An 18,728-nucleotide genomic window follows, 5' to 3' on the forward strand; every position below is an offset into this window, starting at 1 on the left:
TTTGCAGCTATCACAGCTCCAAGTCACTTTGGATAAGTCTCTATGAGCTTGCCATATCTTACCACTGGGATTTTTGCCCATTCCTCTTTGCAAAACTGCTCCAGCCCCTTCAAGTTGGATGGTTTGTGCCTGTGAACAGCAATCTTTAAGTCTGACCACAGATTTTCTATTGGATTGAGGTCTGGGCTTTGACTAGTGTCAAAGTGTGTTCGGGGTCATTAGCAGTATGTTTGGGGTCATTGTCCTGCTGGAAGGTGAACCCCCGCCCTAGCCATAAAATCACACACAGAGTGGTACAGGTTTTGCTCAAGAATATCCCTGTATTTAGCATAATCCATCTTTCCCTCAACTCTGACCAGTTTCCCAGTCCCAACTGCTGAAAAACATCCCCACAGCATGATGCTGCCACCACCATGTTTCACTGTGGGGATGTGATGTAATGGGTTTGCGCCAGACATAGCGCTTTCTTTGATGGCCAAAAAGTTCGATTTTAGTCTCATCAGACCAGAGCACCTTCCTCCATACATTTTGGGAGTCTCCCACATGCCTTTTTACAAACTCAAAACCTGCCATTTTGTTTTTTGCTGAATGTAATGGCTTTCTTCTGGCCACTCTGCCATAAATCCCAACTCTATGGAGCGTATGGCTTATTGTCGTCCTATGTACAGATACTCCAGTCTCTGCTGTGGAACTCTGCAGCTCCTCCAGGGTTACCTTAGGTCTCTGTGCTGCCTCTCTGATTAATGCCCTCCTTGGCCGGTCTGTGAGTTTTTTTCCATTTGCTTATGATAGATTTGATGGTGCTCCTAGGGATCATCAAAGATTTAGATATTTTTTTTATAACCTAACCCTGACTTGTACTTCTCAACAACATTGTCCTTACTTGTTTGGAGAGTTCCTTGGTCTTCATGGCAGTGTTTGGTTAGTGGTGCCTCTTGCTTAGGTGTTGCAGCCTCTGGGGCCTTTCAAAAAGGTGTTTATATGTAATGACAGATCATGTGACAGTTAGATTGTACACAGGTGGACATCATTTCACTAATTATGTGACTTCTGAAGGTAATTGGTTGCACCAGAGCTTTTTATGGGCTTCATAACAAAGGGGGTGAAAACATACGCACATACTAATTATCAGTTTTTTATTTCTGAAAAATAGTTTTATGAATATATTTTTCTAATTTTAATTCACCAACTTAGACTTATGTTCTGATCCATCACATATAATTCAGATTAAAAAAACATTAAACTAAAGGCTGTAATGTAACAAAATAGGTAAAAAGCCAAGGGGGGTGAATACTTTTGCAAGGCACTGTATATTTTACATTTCTTAATTTTCTAAAAAAAATAACAAAAAATTACAACTTTAAAAAACTCGCCATTCCTCTTACTAAATACGACTGTCTACATTAAAAAAGGGGTCATTTGGGGGGTATTTGTGCTGTCTTGACGTTTTTAAGGCCTCAGAAAATGAGATGAGGCCATCAGTACATCAGGATTATTATATTTTCATATATATATATGTATATATATATATATATATATATATATATATATATATATATATATATATATATATAAAACATAGTTTGTGCACTTTATAACTTTCCTACAGACAAAATAATACACTGATTTGGGTTATTTTCACCAAAGAAATGTAGCAGAATACATTTGGCCTTAAATTCATGAAGAAATATTATTTATTTGCAAACTTTTATAACACAGAGAAAACCTTTTTTTTTCCTTTATTTAGCAAAAAATAAAAAACCCAGTGGTGATTAAATACCACCAAATAAAAGCTCTATTTGTGTGAACAAAATTATATTGGTCTGGGCAGGAAGGGGGTAAAAGTGCCCGGTATTGAGTTGGTTAAATTAAATATTCCTTGATTTACTGTTCTTCCCTTCGCTTTTTTGAATTTGACCCTTCTGCCTGTTCTGCGGCCTCTCCTTGTCTTAACCCCCCCCTCCTCCCCCTTCTTTTTCGCTGTGAGAAAACTAGTTGTGCTGCATGAGTATAGCAGCAGAAATATTTGCTTGTTTAGCTGGCTTTCCGGCAGTTTACATCATTTCCTGCTTGAGGAACCATATCACTTTCAGTTTCTGTTTTTTCGTACTGAACTCTGGCCATTAGGAACACCTTGGAGATACATCCTGTGGTGGGACACCTCTTCCTTCAGTGGAACCTGGTTGGATGAGTATAGCAGCAGGAATATTTGCCACCTACCTTCCTCGGTGAGTCAGCTATTATGGTCTCTACACAATGCGCCTTGCCCGTTAGGGAATGTGCAACTTATTCAGCTTCTTAGGACTTTTAATATTGTTTTGCTTTGGTTGGCACTAAAAAATGGCACTTTCCAGGTCAGCAACAAGGAGGAGAGGAGAGCGTATGTGTGTCCACTCAAGGGTTGCTACCTCATCCCTTTAAACCCAAACACATATGAATTACATGGGTTCTGAGGCTAATTTAATGCAGATAAGACACCAGGTGACTTCATGCCTAATGCCCCGTACACACAAGCGGAATTTCCGTCGGAAATATCTTGGATGGTTTTTCCGATGGAATTCTGCTCAAGCTTGCCTTGCATACACACGGTCACACAAAAATTCTTAAACTTTCGACCGTCAAGAATGCGGTGACGTACAACACTACGACGAGCCGAGAAAATGAAGTTCAGTGCTTCTGAGCATGCCTCGAAGTGTTTCCGAGCATGCGTGTTTTTTTGCGCGTCAGAAATGGAAAAATAGAGAACCAGCTCTCAATCTTTTGCTGGCAGAAATTCAGACAGAAAAAGTTGGATGGAGCATACACACGGTCGGAATATCCGACCAAAAGCTCCCATCACCCTTTTTTTAATGGAAATTCCGACCGTGTGTATGCAGCATAAGCCTATTTCTGACATTTGTTGCTTACAAGTTAAAATCTGTATTTTTTGTTAGAAAATTAGTTAGAACCCCCAAACATTAAGTATATATTTTTTAGGAGAAAACCTAGATAATAAAATGGTGATCATTGCAATATTTTATGTCACACGGTATTTGTGCAGCGGTCTTTCAAATGCACTTTTGTACCATAACCCTGGTATCCTCTTCTTCGGCCGGCGGTCTGGTTTCCAATAATAGTGGTCTCTGTGGCAGATTCGCCACAAGTTCACTTTTATTGGCGGTGGGAGAGGGCACCCCCCACCTCCCGCCACGCTCTGGTGCCCTCCGCCGCTTACCGGAGCCAGCGGCAGAGGCGATCGGATTCTCTTCTGTGTGTGGAAGATGGCCCCCACCTGTCTCCATACCATGGCAGGGCGGAAGCGACGTCAAAACATCACTTCCGCCCATAGCTCTTAAAGGGCCATTTTTTTTTTTGTGTAAATATGAGATCTGAGCTCTTTTTGACCCCAAATCTCATATTTCAGAGGTCAAATCACACATGTGAGGTATCGCAGCGATCAGTAGAGCGAGAGCAATAATTCTAGCCCTAGACTGCCTCTGTAAATCAAAACATGCAACATGTAGAATTTTTTAAACGTCGCCTATGGAGATTTTTAAGGGTAAAAGTTTGTCACCATTCCACGTACGGGTGCAATTTTGAAGTGAGACATGTTGGGTATCAATTTACTCGGCGTAACATTATCTTTCACAATATAAAAAAAAATTGGGCTAACTTTACTGTTGTTTTATTTTTTAATTTAAAAAAAATCCCAAAAAAATGTAATTAGGTCCATGTAATGTAATTGTAAGTCCGCTGCGCAAATACGGTATGACAGAAATGACAGAAAGTATTGCAAGGACCGCCATTTTATTCTCTAGGGTGTTAGAAAAAAAAAAAGTATAATGTTTGTGGGTTCTAAGTAATTTTCTAACAAAAAAAAATGTTTTTAAGTTGTAAACATCAAATCTCAGAAGGAGGCTCGGTCCTTAAGTGGTTAAAAAAATGTAACCGTTACCAGGTTAGAGTTACGGAGGAGGTCTTTTGCTAGAATTATTGTTCTCCCTCTAACCATTGCGGCGATACCTCACTTGTGTGATTTGAACATCGTTTACTTATGCAGGCGCGGGGACGGGGGCACTTTAAACATTTTTATTTTATTTTTTTTACTTTTTTAATTCATTTTTTTACGTTGTGACTTAAAAAAAAAGTATTCTGATCACTTTTATTGCTGTCACAAGGAATGTAAACATCCCATGTGACAGCATTAGGTGGTGACTGATACTCTTTATGGAGGGATCGGGAGTCTAAAAGACCCCAAATCCCTCCTTTGCACTTCAAAGTATTCAGATGGGCAAAAACTGCAATTCTGAATACTGTCATCTTTTTAAAATCAGTGCCATTGGCAGCCGAGTAAATAGAAAGTGACATTGTGACATCACTTCCGTGTTTTTACATAGGAGACTTTAAGAAAGCCATTTCCTGGTTCGTTCCAGTCTTGGCCTAGCTGGCGGAAGTGCTGGATTGTAGATCGCGTCTCCCGGTGGGATGGGAGGCCCGGGAAGAGCGGCGGAAGGCGGTGGACGTCCCCTCCCGCTTCTTTAGGATAATGGCCGAGCGGCTTTTAGCTGCATCGATTCTTATCCCTAAAGAGCTGACCGCCCGCTCTAAGAAAACGGTACCGGGGTGATGCCTGCAGCTGCAAGCATCATCCCGGTATAACCCCTAAATCCGAGGCTGCATATGTGCATACAGTCGGCGCTAAGGGGTTAATGAGCCACAGAACCTGTGTAATTATTATGTGTTCCATTTTAAAGGGATGAGGTGGCAACCCTAGTCCACTCTGCTCACTCCCCTCTACTCGGTGGCCCCCGCTATGCCGGTCCTGGGTCCAACGGAAGGCAAGCGGAGCTTAGGGTACATGGTCGAGGAAGGGGGGCAATACTGGGGGTGTGTGGAAGTGGGGGGGCAATGCTGAGGGTGTGTGGAAGCAATCGGGTGGCAGCCCAGCTGCACCAATGCTTCCACCCTGACAGGTACCAGATTTACACACAATGGCTGCAGGCATCAGGGAATGAATGTAAACACCCCCGCTGTCAGGTCCACACGACATACTGACATGGCAGCGAAAGGGTTAATGGAACTGTATACTTGGCGTGGCTCTCCTCTGTAGTTTTTACAAGGTGCTTATCTCATGCTGTTTTAGTGAGGGGTGAGCAGCCTTTATATAGTCATTGTTCCTTTTGTCACGGCAGCAAGAGATTGGTGACCCAAGCACCAGCTTTCTGTGTTGATATTTACACTACAAGTACTCGCATACTATGTGAATCTTCATTCTCTATGTGGAACTACAAACCCAAGTATACTATATTAGTTCTGTATCTAGAACCACAAGTCCCAGAATACGCAAGGCCGTCAATAGGAGGCGGGGGGGTACAGGCAGTCCTCCTGTTCAGGGCTCAGGACTAGCAGGGTCTGTGGTTCTCTCCCCTGGGTGCAGTGTGTCCCCTCAATCACTTTTATCTATGTCCTGCCTATAGGACGTCACATCCTTGGGTTGAAGTAGTTATACCAGGATGATGCCTACCCTGCAGCTACAGGCATCATCTTGTATAAAAATGTTCACAGCCATTCCTTATCAGGTGAAGTGATCTTAGCAGTTATACAGCTGCTTTTAGAGGCGGCGGAATGGGTCCCCTTTACCAGGCTCTCCAGTCTGATCGGGGAGCCCAGTAACGATGCGCCCCACAGCATCGGCTTCCCATAGTTGCTAACAGTCCCGATTTGCCCAGGACATTCCCAGAAATCAGACCAATGTCCCGGTCTGAGAATCAACGTGCCAGAGTGGCAGGGGCATGGCAGATGCAGGAGAACGTGGAGAGGCAGCCCAGTCGATCATTGGAGCCTGGCAGTACTGCTTGATGAGCCCATAGTGAGCAGAGCTCGGCTGGCATGAATAGGACCAGGTAGGTCCTTCTCACTACTAGAGATGGGCTCTGGCGTGTTCAGGGTCGTAGTCCCATCCCACCTGCCTGATCCGCAAGGAAGCCGACACTGCATACCGCCAATAACAGGCAGAGAGACTTTTTCCTGGTCTCTGTAACTGCAGACTGGGAAATGTCTCACTGCCTGTGATTGGTCGGCTTCCTTATGGGATCAGGCAGGTGGAATGGGACTACTATTACACTGATGAAACTGCTCTAATGAGATTGCTCTGAAGAGATTGTGCTGACAACACTGCTCTGAAGAGTTTGCACTGATAAGGCTACACTGACGAGACTGCTCTAATGAGATTGCAATGATGACATTGCTCTGATGACATTGCACTGATTAGACTGCTCTGTTAACATTGCACTGATGAGACTGCACTGACGAGACTGCTATAATGAGATTGCTCTGAAGAGATTGCACTGATGAGACTGCACTGACAGGACAGGTCTAATGAGATTTATCTGTTCAGATTGCACTGACGAGACTGCTCTGATGACACAGCACTGATGAGACTGCTCTTATGAGGCTGCTCTGATGGGCATGGATGAGGCTGCTCTGATGGGCACTGATGAAACTGCAGTGATGAGACTGCTCTGATGAGGCTACCATCAGAGCAGTCTCATCAGTGCCCATCAGTGCAGACTCATCTAGGTGTCCTGCGCATCCATGGGTTCTTCTTGGTGGGTGTTCTTCCTTGTGATTGTACGGTGGAATTCCGCATACTGGTTTGGAACTTCGACCATTGGCATTCCTAAAGTCTCACAGAAGTGTTGCATATCTTCTGGAACTTTCAGGAGCGCTGTATGGCCCTGTGTGGTGGCCGAAAGACAGAAGGTGAACTTCCACCTGTAATGGATTACCTTGGGGCGTAGGGTGTCTAGCAGGGGTTTCAGGTCCTGGCGGTGCTGCAGCGTGATGTTAGAGAGATCTTGAAAGATTTGAATGTCAGCCCGTTCATAGACGAGCTGTATTCTGCTTCTCACCTTTCTTAGTATTTCTTCCTTTAGCTTGTAATCCACTATGCAGCAGATGATGTCCCTGGGGGATCTGTGTCTCGTCCCTTGGGCCGGAGAGTTCGATGAATCCTTTCCATATCGATCACCGTTTACACTGGCCGGTTATGGAGGTTGTTGAACAGGCCAGTGACAGTGGGAGTGAGCTGGTCTGTGTCCACCGATTCGGATGGGCCGCGGATCCGCAGATTATGGTGTCTACCCCGGTTATCTAGGTCCTCCATGTGGCGCTGGAGTTCCCTGAGCTGGAGGGTGTGCATGTCCACCCTCCTGGTAGCCATGCTGAGGACCGTGTCATTTTACGCTGAGATCCGCTCTACCTCATGAACCCTGTCAGCCAAAGAGTGTATATCTAGCCGCAGCTCTGAGACAGCGGCTGACAGGGTATCCTTGATGTCTGCAGCGATGGTCTTCAGATCGTGTATGCTGAGTTGCTGCTGGGGAGGGATACTGTTCTCCCCCGAGCCCATCGTACCCGTTGTACGTCGTAGGAGGAGCGGGTGGTGTTCCAGGCAACGGCGGGGATGCGGCCTGTGTTTGTCCGTGGTGGGAAGACGCCATATTGCCTCTTTGGTTCCGGAACATCTCCGGGATGTTTTGGCTCAAACCCTCGTTTTGTTCGCGAGGGGAGCAGGAGCGGGATGCCGAGGAGTTGCGGGAAGCTGTCCCCATGGTATCTGAGCAGTCTGGGGCATTTTTACCTCCGTGGGATAAAGATTTCAACCTGTAGCGGCGGGAGCTCTGGCTTTACGCAGCCATCTTCCAGCGAGGTCAAACCACGCCCCCTCAAGAAGTACTACTTTTATCTATAGACTTACAAAAAGCTTTCGACTGTTTCCTGGCCTTATCTATTCAATATTTTACAGCGTTGGGGGTTCGGCCAGAACTTCACTAACATTTTCACTTTCATCTGGATCAGCTGTGGGTATAGGGTTGTGTATATGGGATTTAATTTTTTTATTATTTTTTGGTTGAACTAGATGGACTTGTGTCTTTTTTCAACCCGACTAACTATGTAACTATGTAATTTTAAGAGATTTATACTCAACTTCCGAAGCCCGAGTACGACTTTAGGGTTACTATTCTGAGCTTTTTCTGATTTTTTTTTTTCGCAATAGCGATTGAAACTTTAGCAAATAAGGAATCACCTGGATACCCATGGTGTACATTGTGGCCCACGCACAGAATTGTGCACTCTTTGCAGATGATCTGATCCTTTTTATTACATCACCACTTATCTCTCTACCAAACGGAAACATCTCAGGCCTTCATGTCAATATGTCCAAATCACAAGCCCTTAACATAAATGTGCCAAATTCACTAGTCTCTCAGCTGAAGAGTCACTTTTTTTTTCCTGGAGTGATTCTACTATTCCTTATCTGGGTGTGCACTTCCCATCCAGGATAGATGAAATATATGCGACCAATTTCCCACTAATATATAAAAAACTGGAAACTGAGTCGAGACCAGTCACGCAAATCCATCTGTCATGGTTGGGGGGGTGCACTCTATTAAGATGACATTGCTTCCACGAATCTTCTACCTTTTTCGATCCCTACCCATACCCATTAATCATTTGCGACGCTTCCGGGCGAAGATTATAGCCTTTGTCTGGGGCTCAAAGGGGCACCAATTAGCAAAAGGGGTCCTCTTTCGGGGCCCGAAACAAAGGGGTATGGGATTACCTAACCTACTCTGGTATTACCAAGCTGCCCAGTTGGCCCAGATATCAATTGTCTACTCTTGGACTGCTAAACCCAGTTGGGTACACATGGAAAGAGAAGCAGTACCACAAATAACACTGGACTACCTGATGTGGAGTCACCCAAGAAAACGACCAGCGATTCCCGCTCCAACACTCACTCTCTCTCTCTTACATAATGGGACAAACTCAAAGTTCATCCAGAGTTGGTTTCTCTGATTCGTCTTCTAGCCCATCTCTACCATGAACTCCAAATCCCACCAGGCAGGGTTGTACAGAATTGGTCATTATTTTAACTCAACAGGACTGCTTACCCCAAACCACTGCATCAATAAACTTGAAATGACAACGACTGAAAAATTTAGATTTCAACAAAATATCACACTACTTACACTCCATATGGAAGTCCAAACCCTTACCACCCAGCATCACACCATACAAACAATGGTGCGGCCAGATTACGGAGCAGAGGGGAGGGATAACGACGATATATGAGTCACTCTCTACAGTACACACTAAACCGAGCTATATGTTGGCCTAGGAGAAAGATCTTAACCAGGAATGGGAATTGGATGACTGGCACAGAGCGATAACATGTTCAAACTGAAGAATCCTCAATATGTCTCTGATGGAGGCAGACCTAAAAGTTCTAACGCGGTGGTACCTAGTTCCTACCAGATTAGCAAAATTGTAGCCGTCAACCTCCCCCCTATGTTTCAGAGGGTGTTCACAAGGCACCATGTTACATACAGTATCTCTCAAAAGTGAGTACACCCCTCACATTTTTGTAAATATTTTATTATATCTTTTCATGTGACAACACTGAAGAAATGACACTTTGCTACAATGTAAAGTAGTGAATGTACAGCTTGTATAACAGTGTAAATGTGCTGTCCCCTAAACATAACTCAAAACATAGCCAGTAGTGTCTAAACCGCTGGCAACAAAATTAAGTACACCCCTAAGTAAAAATGTCCAAATTAGGCCCACAGTGTCAAAATTTTGTCCACCAATATTTTCCAGCACTGCCTTAACCCTCTTGGGCATGGAGTTCACCAGAGCTTCACAGGTTACCACTGGAGTCCTCTTCCACTCCTCCACGACAACATCACGGAGCTGGTGAATGTTAGAGAACTTAAGCTCCTCCACCTTCCATTTGAGGATGCCCCACAGATGCTCAATAGGGTTTAGGTCTGGAGACATGCTTGGCCAGTCCATCATCTTTACCCTCAGCTTCTTTAGCAAGGCAGTGGTCATCTTGGAGGTGTGTGGGGTCGTTATCATGTTGGAATACTGCCCTGCGTCCCTCTCCGAAGGGAGGGGATCATGCTCTGCTTCAGTATGTCACAGTACATGTTGACATTCATGGTTCTCTCAATGAATTGTAGCTCCCCAGTGACAGAAGCACTCATACAGCCTCAGACCATGACACTCCCACCACCATGCTTGACTGTAGACAAGACACACTTGTCTTTGTACTCCCCACCTGGTTGCTACCCCACAAACTTGACACCATCTGAACCAAATAAGTTTATTTGGGCTCATCAAACCACAGGACAAGGTTCCAATAATTCATGTCCTTAGTCTGCTTGTCTTCAGCAAACTGTTTGCGGGCTTTCTTGTGCATCATCTTTAGAAGAGGCTTCCTTCTGGGACGACAGCCATGCAGACCAATTTGATGCAATGTGCGACGTATGGTCTGAGCACTGACAGGCTGATCCCCCACCCCTTTAAACTCTGCAGCAATGCTGGCAGCACTCATACGTCTACTTCCCAAAGACAACCTCTGGATATGACGCTGAGCATATGCACTCAACTTCTTTGGTCAACCATGGCAAGGCCTGTTCTGAGTGGAACCTGTCCTGTTAAACCGCTGTATGGTCTTGGCACCGTGCTGCAGCTCAGTTTCAGGGTCTTGGCAATCTTCTTATAGCCTAGGTCATCTTTATGTACAGCAACAATCCTTTTTTTTTCAGATCCTCAGAGAGTTCTTTGCCATGAGGTGCCATGTTGAACTTCCAGTGACCAGTATGAAAGAGTGAGAGCAATAACACCAAATTTAACACACCTGCTCTCTATTCACACCTGAGACCTTGTAACACTAACGAGCCACATGACACTGGGGGGGGGGGGGGGGTAAAATGGCTAGTTGGGCCCAATTTGGACATTTTCACTTAGAGGTGTACTCACTTTTGTTGCCAGCGGTTTAGACATTAATGACTGTGTTTTGAGTTATTTTGAGGGGACAGCAAATTTACACTGTTATACAAGCTGTACACTCACTACTTTACATTGTAGCAAAGTGTCATTTCTTCAGTGTTCTCACATGAAAAGATATAATACATATTTACAAAAATGTAAGGGGTGTACTCACTTTTGTGAGATACTGTATATGGTGGGAATGCCCCAAAATAAGAGGGTTCTGGAACAGGATTTTTACAATAATCAGAAAGACTACAGGAATGTCCATTCCTAAGTCTCCTTACATGGCATTGCTGAACTTCCTAGTAGAAAAGACCACTAAAAGTATAAAAAGGAAAGGTTTCCCTGTGGGGTTTTGTGTTGCAGTGAAAAATTCAAAATAAATTAGAAAAATAAAAATGTATTGAAAAAAGTAGTAACATACAAAGACATGGATATATGTTAAGATATGAACTCTGTGATAGAGGCTAATGCCAATACATAATAATATAGCCGTTGGATATATATAAAGAACATAGCATGATATAGGTATATATAGTCATACTGAGAAACTGATGCGTTTCGACCATTAACAGTAGAGGTCTTCTTCTGGGGGAAAGAGTGGGAGAACTCTAAAGAGAAATACATTATATGAATAAACACATGTACAGGTCAAGCAACAATGTATATAAGCATTAAGATTTAATTAGTGTTTTTTTTTAATTATATTTACCACTGTCGATTGTAGAAATAGCCTCCCAAATGTTGTGCCTAAAAGCTGCTTAAGGATACGGGCGACGCGGCAAGAACTCACGCGCCCCCCCCCCCCCCCCCCGCGCATGGGTGGGGACAGACACCCAAAAGGCCAGACAGGGGGCCTACAAGAGGCCGCGCTTGAGCCCACACCAGGTAAGGGAGCAGGGAGGAAACAGGAACCGAGAACAGGACCAAACTCTCCTCAAGTCACTGTGGAAATTTATAATAATGATATATTAAATAAAGTATTCTTGTGTCAAGAGCTAGTAATTACTTGAAGACTATGAAAGTGTACAGGTGATGAAGAGTGTGTGACAAGTGATTGTGGACAGTAAGTAAGAAAAGAGAGTGAAAGAAAATGTGAGAGTTACAAAGGTGATGACAACCGTAAGTGACAGATATCAAATTAAATGAGTATGGGAAAGAGATTAGAAAGGAAGGACAAGATAAACATAGAAACAAGAGAAAATAAACCACAAACACATACCACAAAACCACCACCACAAGACAAGCAAGAAGAGACTAGGAAAGGGAAACAAAAGGGGGGGGGGGAGAGTGACATGAAGGGAGTAAGAATAGTACAGCTGTGAAGAGGTGAGAGGGTGAAGTGCAGGTGAGAGGGTAAGGGGGGAGGGAATGAAAGTGACTTATGCCGCGTACACACGAGCGGACTTTACGGCAGACTTTGCCCGGCGGACTTTTCAACGGACTTTACGACGGACTTTCTGAATGAACGGACTTGCCTACACACAATCCACCAAAGTCCGTCGAATTCGTACGTGATGACGTACGACCGGACTAAAACAAGGAAGTTCATAGCCAGTAGCCAATAGCTGCCATAGCGTGGCTTTTTGTCCGTCGAACTAGCATACAGACGAGCAGACTTTTCGACCGGACTCAATTTCGACGGATTGATTTAAAACATGTTTCAAATCTAAGTCCGTCCAACTTTTGAGAAAACAAAGTCCGCTGGAGCCCATACACGAACGAATTGTCTGTCGAAATCCAGTCCGCCGGGCAAAGTCTGCCGTAAAGTCCGCTCGTGTGTACGCGGCATTAGAAAGGGAGTGAGCGTGGGTGAATGGGTCCAAAAAACAAAACGGGAACAAGACGAATGAGTGGCAAAACCAAACATAGGACAGAGCTGGAACCACCCAGAACTCAAGAAAAAGAGAAAAATCACAATGGAAGTGAAAATGTGGCACAATGACCACATTGCCAACAGAAAACAAAGTGTAAGAGGGGCTGACTGAATGGAGGGAGTACCCCAAATATGGTATGGGAAAAAAGGTGAAAGTGAAAAATGTGACCTAGTGGTGCGCTAACAAAAGGTAGTGTGGAGCATTCAAATATTTACCTAAAAGATTGAATTTAAAGTTTAGTTTGTCAAAATTGGAATGGAAGGGGAGTAGCCAGGCATGAAAGACACACATCAAACATGGGTTTGTATATAAGATGATTTAAGGGACCTAAAAGCCAAATAATGTATAAATAAGAATTATTCAATTTAGGGTAAATCAAGTGAACATGAGATAAGGTCCAGTGAATGCCCGTGAGTATAAAAAACATTCAAGGGGTTAATATGGCGCACAATGGAGGTAGCCGTGTACATATAACTAAAAATGGTGGGGGGAAGGGGGTGGGTTGGGGGTTCCTGAGAGGGGGAACTTGATGGTGGTGGTTAATGTTTCACAACAAGTTCGGGTATTAGTCCATGTAAGGATAAAATGATGCTGAATAAATGGAAGGCAGCCAGTCTATAAAAGCTAGAAGAAGCTCTGGAACAATAAAAAAGAAAGGACGGCGCCCTCTAAGTGCAGCATGTATGTTAAAAATATTTATTACAATAGATAAAAACACTCACATTTGAGTTGCTAAAAACCAGCATGTAAAGTAGTTTCATCCGCGTGCTCTCGGGGGATGTGGGTGTCACGGGCCAGTGGGGGGGTTCTTGGGATGTGAGTCCTGTGACCTGGATCCTGGTAGCTGTTCCGGTGGTGCCGAGGGTCCTCAGAGCCTCCGGGCGGCCAGGATGTCTGTCATGGATCCTCTGTGGAGCGCTGTGCTGACCTGCGTCTTCACTTCCGGGAGTGGGGTGAGGCGGGCGGTGCTTCGCGTTCGGAGCATGCATGCTCCTTCATCAGGCTATGCTGGTGGCCCCCCCGCTTGGAAGGAACGATGGAACCATCCCATCTTAGCTCTGATGCACTACCAATTTCTCGGATGCCATCTGCTCCTTCCAGCCCCTCTGTGTCTATCAGGGTTCCAAGCCCACCTGCCTTGCTCACCTCTGACATCGGTAAGGATGCATCTGGGTTGGCCTCCCCCAAGGAACCCAGGGTCGAGCTGTTGGCCAATCCACCTGTTACAGGAGAATCGACTGTTCAGGATGTGGAACAGTTTACCACCTGTCCATAGGACTCTGCCAGCACCTTTGTCATTGCCCTGTTGGCACCCAGAGTGACAGGATACAGTGCCTTCCGAGCCACTCTTGGACATCACCAGCACTGTGGTCTTGCTATTGCTAACCAAGAAATATCCTTACTGCTACTCCTGGAAGCTTTTCTTGCTGCAGCTTCACTTGTCTCACCGGAGTCCCCATAGCCTTCACCCGTTTTCCCAGAGAAGTTTGTTATAGTATCCTGGAGCACTCTTATGTTTGATAATGTCCCACCTCAACTGAGGCTATCATGTCCCAGACATTGGACCCCGAAGAGGTTGTAACTCCAGCACCATCTGTTCTTACCTCATGGAGCAACTGGTCTGGTGAAGTGGGTGCAGGCTCAGCACATCCCTCTTAATGCAAACATACAAGTTACAATGTGTGATGTTATGGGACAAGTCGATTTTCAGAGGAACTCTGCACTTTATTACTGTACACAGTGAACACTGTACAAAGCTCATCTCTAAGTTGGGGAATTGATCTAATGTTAGATTCTTCACATGACTGCAGTCTCCGCCTGATCCCAGGTACCAATAAGATTGACATATGCTGTCAAGTAGACTGTACAGAGCCCTAAGATGTCCAAAGTTGGCCCTGAGTCCCAGCATACTTAATGTATATGTGTCCTCTATGTGGAACTACAAGTCTCCGCATAGTATATGTGTAGTGGCAGGGGCTAAGTGATGTGGTTTGTCTGTCACCCTGCCCAGCCCTGCATTCACTCTCAGACACTCCGAGACATAAAGCAGTCAGTGAACTTGTTTTTTTTTTTTGTATTTTATTGACGGGAATAACTTGGATGGGAATGGGAGACATGGGCGCCCAACGCGGATAATCAGCAATTGGTTTTGGGACAACTATGTACACTCCCTGTACATACTTCTTCAGCTTCCTCCTGCACAAACTTGCTTGAAGCTTATCACTCCTTATTCCTCCAGCACATCACTTGCTGCAGACTGTTACTCTAGTCACCTCCAGCACATCACTTGCTGCAAACTGTTACACTAGTCACCTCCAGCACATCACTTGGTTCCCAGGATCAGCTAACACATAATGTTGGTTAGGCCTGACACTTGCTCAGCCAGGCCTTAGTAACCGCCCTTTGCAGGCAAGGACCGTGGGCCCCTGTGGTGTAGCAGAGAAAAATGGTAGAAAGTCCTTGTGCTAGCTGTCCTAACTATGTCTACTGATCCCAGTTAGCTCTCTTCAGGCCCTGCCAGCCCTCCTGGCTGAAGCTGCCTCCTTCCACTGCCCCCTTACACTGCCCCTTCCACAGTCCACTCTCCTGGTTCTGCACACCTCTTGGACTGCAAGCTCCCAGTCCTCCCAGGTGTGCCTCCCCAGTCCTGACTGTGCCTAACTCACCAGCCCCCCTGGCTGCGACCAGTTGTCCTCCCTGGAGTCTCTCAGCAGTGCACTCTCCCGCTGTCCTCTCCTTGCTCACTCTTGTGCCTCCGGTCCAGGTCCTTTTCACGTGTTCTTGAAAGTGGTCCCGACTGCACCCAAGCCCAGGCCCAAGGTCACCCCCCCCCAGACTGGAGAGCTCCCTCAAAGGCCCGGACAGCCGCAGCACTCTCTCTCAATCCAACTCTTCCACCAGACAACTTCCCCCCGGCTGGGCTGACCCTGGGTATTTTAAGGAGGCCTGGCCCTTGCCAATCCAAGTTGGAGATAGGTCAGGACTCCCCAGAACACCCCAGGTGGCTCCACCCCCCCTCCAGCCTCTCTTTGCAGAAAGCACTAGAACCTTCAAGAAAGGAAGTCCTAGTGATGTCACCTGTGAGTCACCCAGCACTACTCTCAGCCACTCCCAACCCAGAATGAAAACAAACAGGCCTATAAATCAGCTAGGCCTGCTTAAATTTACCTAACCTCTCTAGCACAGTACTAGAGGGTGCTACATATGTATATGTGTCTTCTGTGTAAAACTACAAGTCCCGGCATATTATATTTGTCTTCTATGTAGAACTACAAGTCCCAGAATATTTATCCTCTTTGTAGAACTACAAGTCCCAGCATATTATATGTATATTTGTCCTCTATGTAGAACTACAAGTCCCAGCACACAACATAGCAGGACTAGGTGCCAAAATACAATAGAAAAGAAAACACACTCCTGCGCTAGAGTCAGCTGACTGTGTAGTGTCACAGGTGCCTGTTCAAATCGTGGATAATCTCATAGATACCTTGCTATTCTCACGTCAAAATACAATAGCCAGAACAAAGTTTAGAGTGGATGGAGGTATCTGTCGAGATTCAGCCAGAAAAATCTGTATGTGTATGGCAAGCTTATAGTCTGTGTAATTTTACAAGCAACAGTTACCTTTAGGGTAAAAAAATGACACATGGCTGTAGTACAGGGAAGGATTACATTACACAAACCTGACAACTTCCTCTTCTCTGTTCTAGATTTCGGTAACAGTTTGCCATCAGTGGAACTGCCCTCATCCAGTGTTCAGAGGAGAAGCAAGGCACAACGCACAGGTGCTGCTGATCGGGGTCCCTGGATGTGTACAGGAGGCATACGGTGGATACTATAGTGGGGAGACATGGAGCCACTGCAAGCTGGAGACCTGGGGATGATGGATGAGCTGGGGTGGGGAGGATTTGGGACAGTTTACAAAGGAAGGAGCAAGAAGCTGGGCAGGGATGTCGCCATAAAGTTTTTACGTGGCCAAAGTAGGTAAGTGGCAACCACTGTATGAAAATATATTACACACACATAGTACTGGTATACATTGTATGCATATATGTACACATATACATATCGTGACCAGCAGAAGTCTCCCTGTCACTTACACAGAAATTAAGCTGCTAACAAGCAATAACTGCACTTTTTTCTTAAAGGAATTGACACTATATTACCAAAAGTATTGGGACACCTGCCTTTACACGCACATGAACTTTAATGGCATCCCAGTCTTAGTCCGTAGGGTTCAATATTGAGTTGGTACACCCTATGCAGCTATAACAGCTTCAACTCTTCTGGGAAGGCTGTCCACAAGGTTTAGAGTGTGTCTATGGGAATGTTTGACCATTCTTCCAAAAGCGCATTTGTGAGGTCAGGCACTGATGTTGGACGAAAAGGTTTATCTCGCAGTCTCCGCTCTAGATCATCCCAATCGGGTTGAGGTCAGAGTTCTGTGCCGGTCAGTCAAGTTTCTCCACCCCAAACTCGCTAATCCATAACTTTATGGACTATACTTTGTGCACTGGTCCAAATCATTTGGTGGAGGGGGGTTATGGGGTGGGGTTGTATTTCAGGGGTTGGGCTTGGCCCCTTAGTTCCAGTGAAAGGAACTCTTAAAGGAGTTGTAAAGGCAGAAGATTTTTTTACCTTAAAGTGGATGTAAACCCGATTCATGAAACTTGAGCTGGGCACATATATCTGCAGTGTCTTCTTATCTCTCTTCAAAGCACCATTTCCTGTAGCTGTCTCCTGCTCCGTTCTTCTGTTATCAGCCTGATAACTTCTGACAAATTCTCAGTCACATGTGATTAAAGCAGCCTGAGTTTTGTGTTGGGGAGGATGCTATAAATAGATTAGCAGAGCCCTGACGATTCAACAAACAGAGCTGAAAGTCTCTACCTATGAGGAGAGGGGGTGTATAGCTGAAAGTCTCTACCTATGAGGAGAGGGGGTGTGTGCCTTTCCTCCAATCAGCTGACTTGGCTGTATGCTCAGGCTTCACTGCAGTGCTAACCAGGAGGAGAAAATCTCCTAACATGATGTGAACTTTCTAAACAGTATATAAAGATGAAGACAGCGTATATACCTGTAAAAATTATGTAGCACCCTCTACCAATAGGTAGGTGCTAGTAATAGTTTTTTTACTAGGGACTGTCAGCACAGGCAAATTTAGGCAGGCCTATGCTACAAGCTAGGCCTGTCTGTTTTGATCTGGGGTCTGGGAGTGGTTAGAGTAGCAGTGGGTGTGACCACCAGTGGTGCCAACTGCCCGTAGATTTATGGGCAGCCCATAAAGTAAAGCCCATTTTCGGGGTGCCCATAAATGTCCGTTACGGGCAATGGTGCCCGTAAAAAAGATGGCTGCAAGCCGACCATTCAAATGCGCATGCGCCATTCCGAAGCCGGCCGGGCTCGGGAAAGTTCGTACATGCTCGGCCGGTAACGCAATAACGCCACCTGGCGCCATTTTTTAATGGAAAGAAGCGGCTGCGGGTGGCATTCGTTCTCCATGCGGGGGTGCCTCCGACAAGTGTATAGGGCAGACCGGGCCTGGGCGGGTTACACACAGCATGGATTGTGAGCTCTGCCTCCTGGTAATGACACTTCGTTTATTTATCACAGGGCATGCCTGCTGCAGAGGGTGGGGGTGATGAGTAGTACAGGATGGACAGCACTTGTACCTTCCTATGGGGAGCCATAACATTATGACCAGTGCCAGTCGTCACACACACAGCCACAGCCAAGGAGGAGGAGAGGACAGGCAAGTCAGTCCTCCTGTTTCATGCCCGCACTGTCCACCTCCTGTAGTATGCCTGCAGCCTCTGTCCCCCTCCTGTAGTATGCCCGCAGCCTCTGTCCACCTCATGTAGTATGCCCGCAGCCTCTGTCCACCTCCTGTAGTATGCCCGCAGCCTCTGTCCACCTCCTGTAGTATGCCCACAGCCTCTGTCCACCTCCTGTAGTATGACCGCAGCCTCTGTCCACCTCCTGTAGTATGTCCGCAGCTTCTGTCCACCTCCTGTAGTATGTCCACAG

General features: G+C 45.7%; 1 protein-coding gene across 2 annotated transcripts in view; it reads left to right on the forward strand.

Annotated features, from left to right (window-relative positions):
- The first annotated feature begins 1,984 nt into the window (after positions 1–1,984).
- LOC141117367 (receptor-interacting serine/threonine-protein kinase 3-like) overlaps positions 1,985–18,728 on the forward strand; it is an 84,679-nt gene continuing 67,935 nt past the window's right edge. Inside the window, exons 1-2 of one of the 2 annotated variants that reach the window (XM_073610202.1) lie at positions 1,985–2,228; positions 16,412–16,685. In XM_073610202.1, coding sequence (XP_073466303.1) covers positions 16,552–16,685 — 134 coding nt within the window. In that variant the 5' untranslated portion in view covers positions 1,985–2,228; positions 16,412–16,551. The remainder of the gene's footprint in view (positions 2,229–16,411; positions 16,686–18,728) is intronic. The other variant, XM_073610200.1, reaches the window with a different exon arrangement.

Source organism: Aquarana catesbeiana, linkage group LG13, assembly GCF_042186555.1.
Source record: "Aquarana catesbeiana isolate 2022-GZ linkage group LG13, ASM4218655v1, whole genome shotgun sequence".
Taxonomy (NCBI): domain Eukaryota; kingdom Metazoa; phylum Chordata; class Amphibia; order Anura; family Ranidae; genus Aquarana; species Aquarana catesbeiana.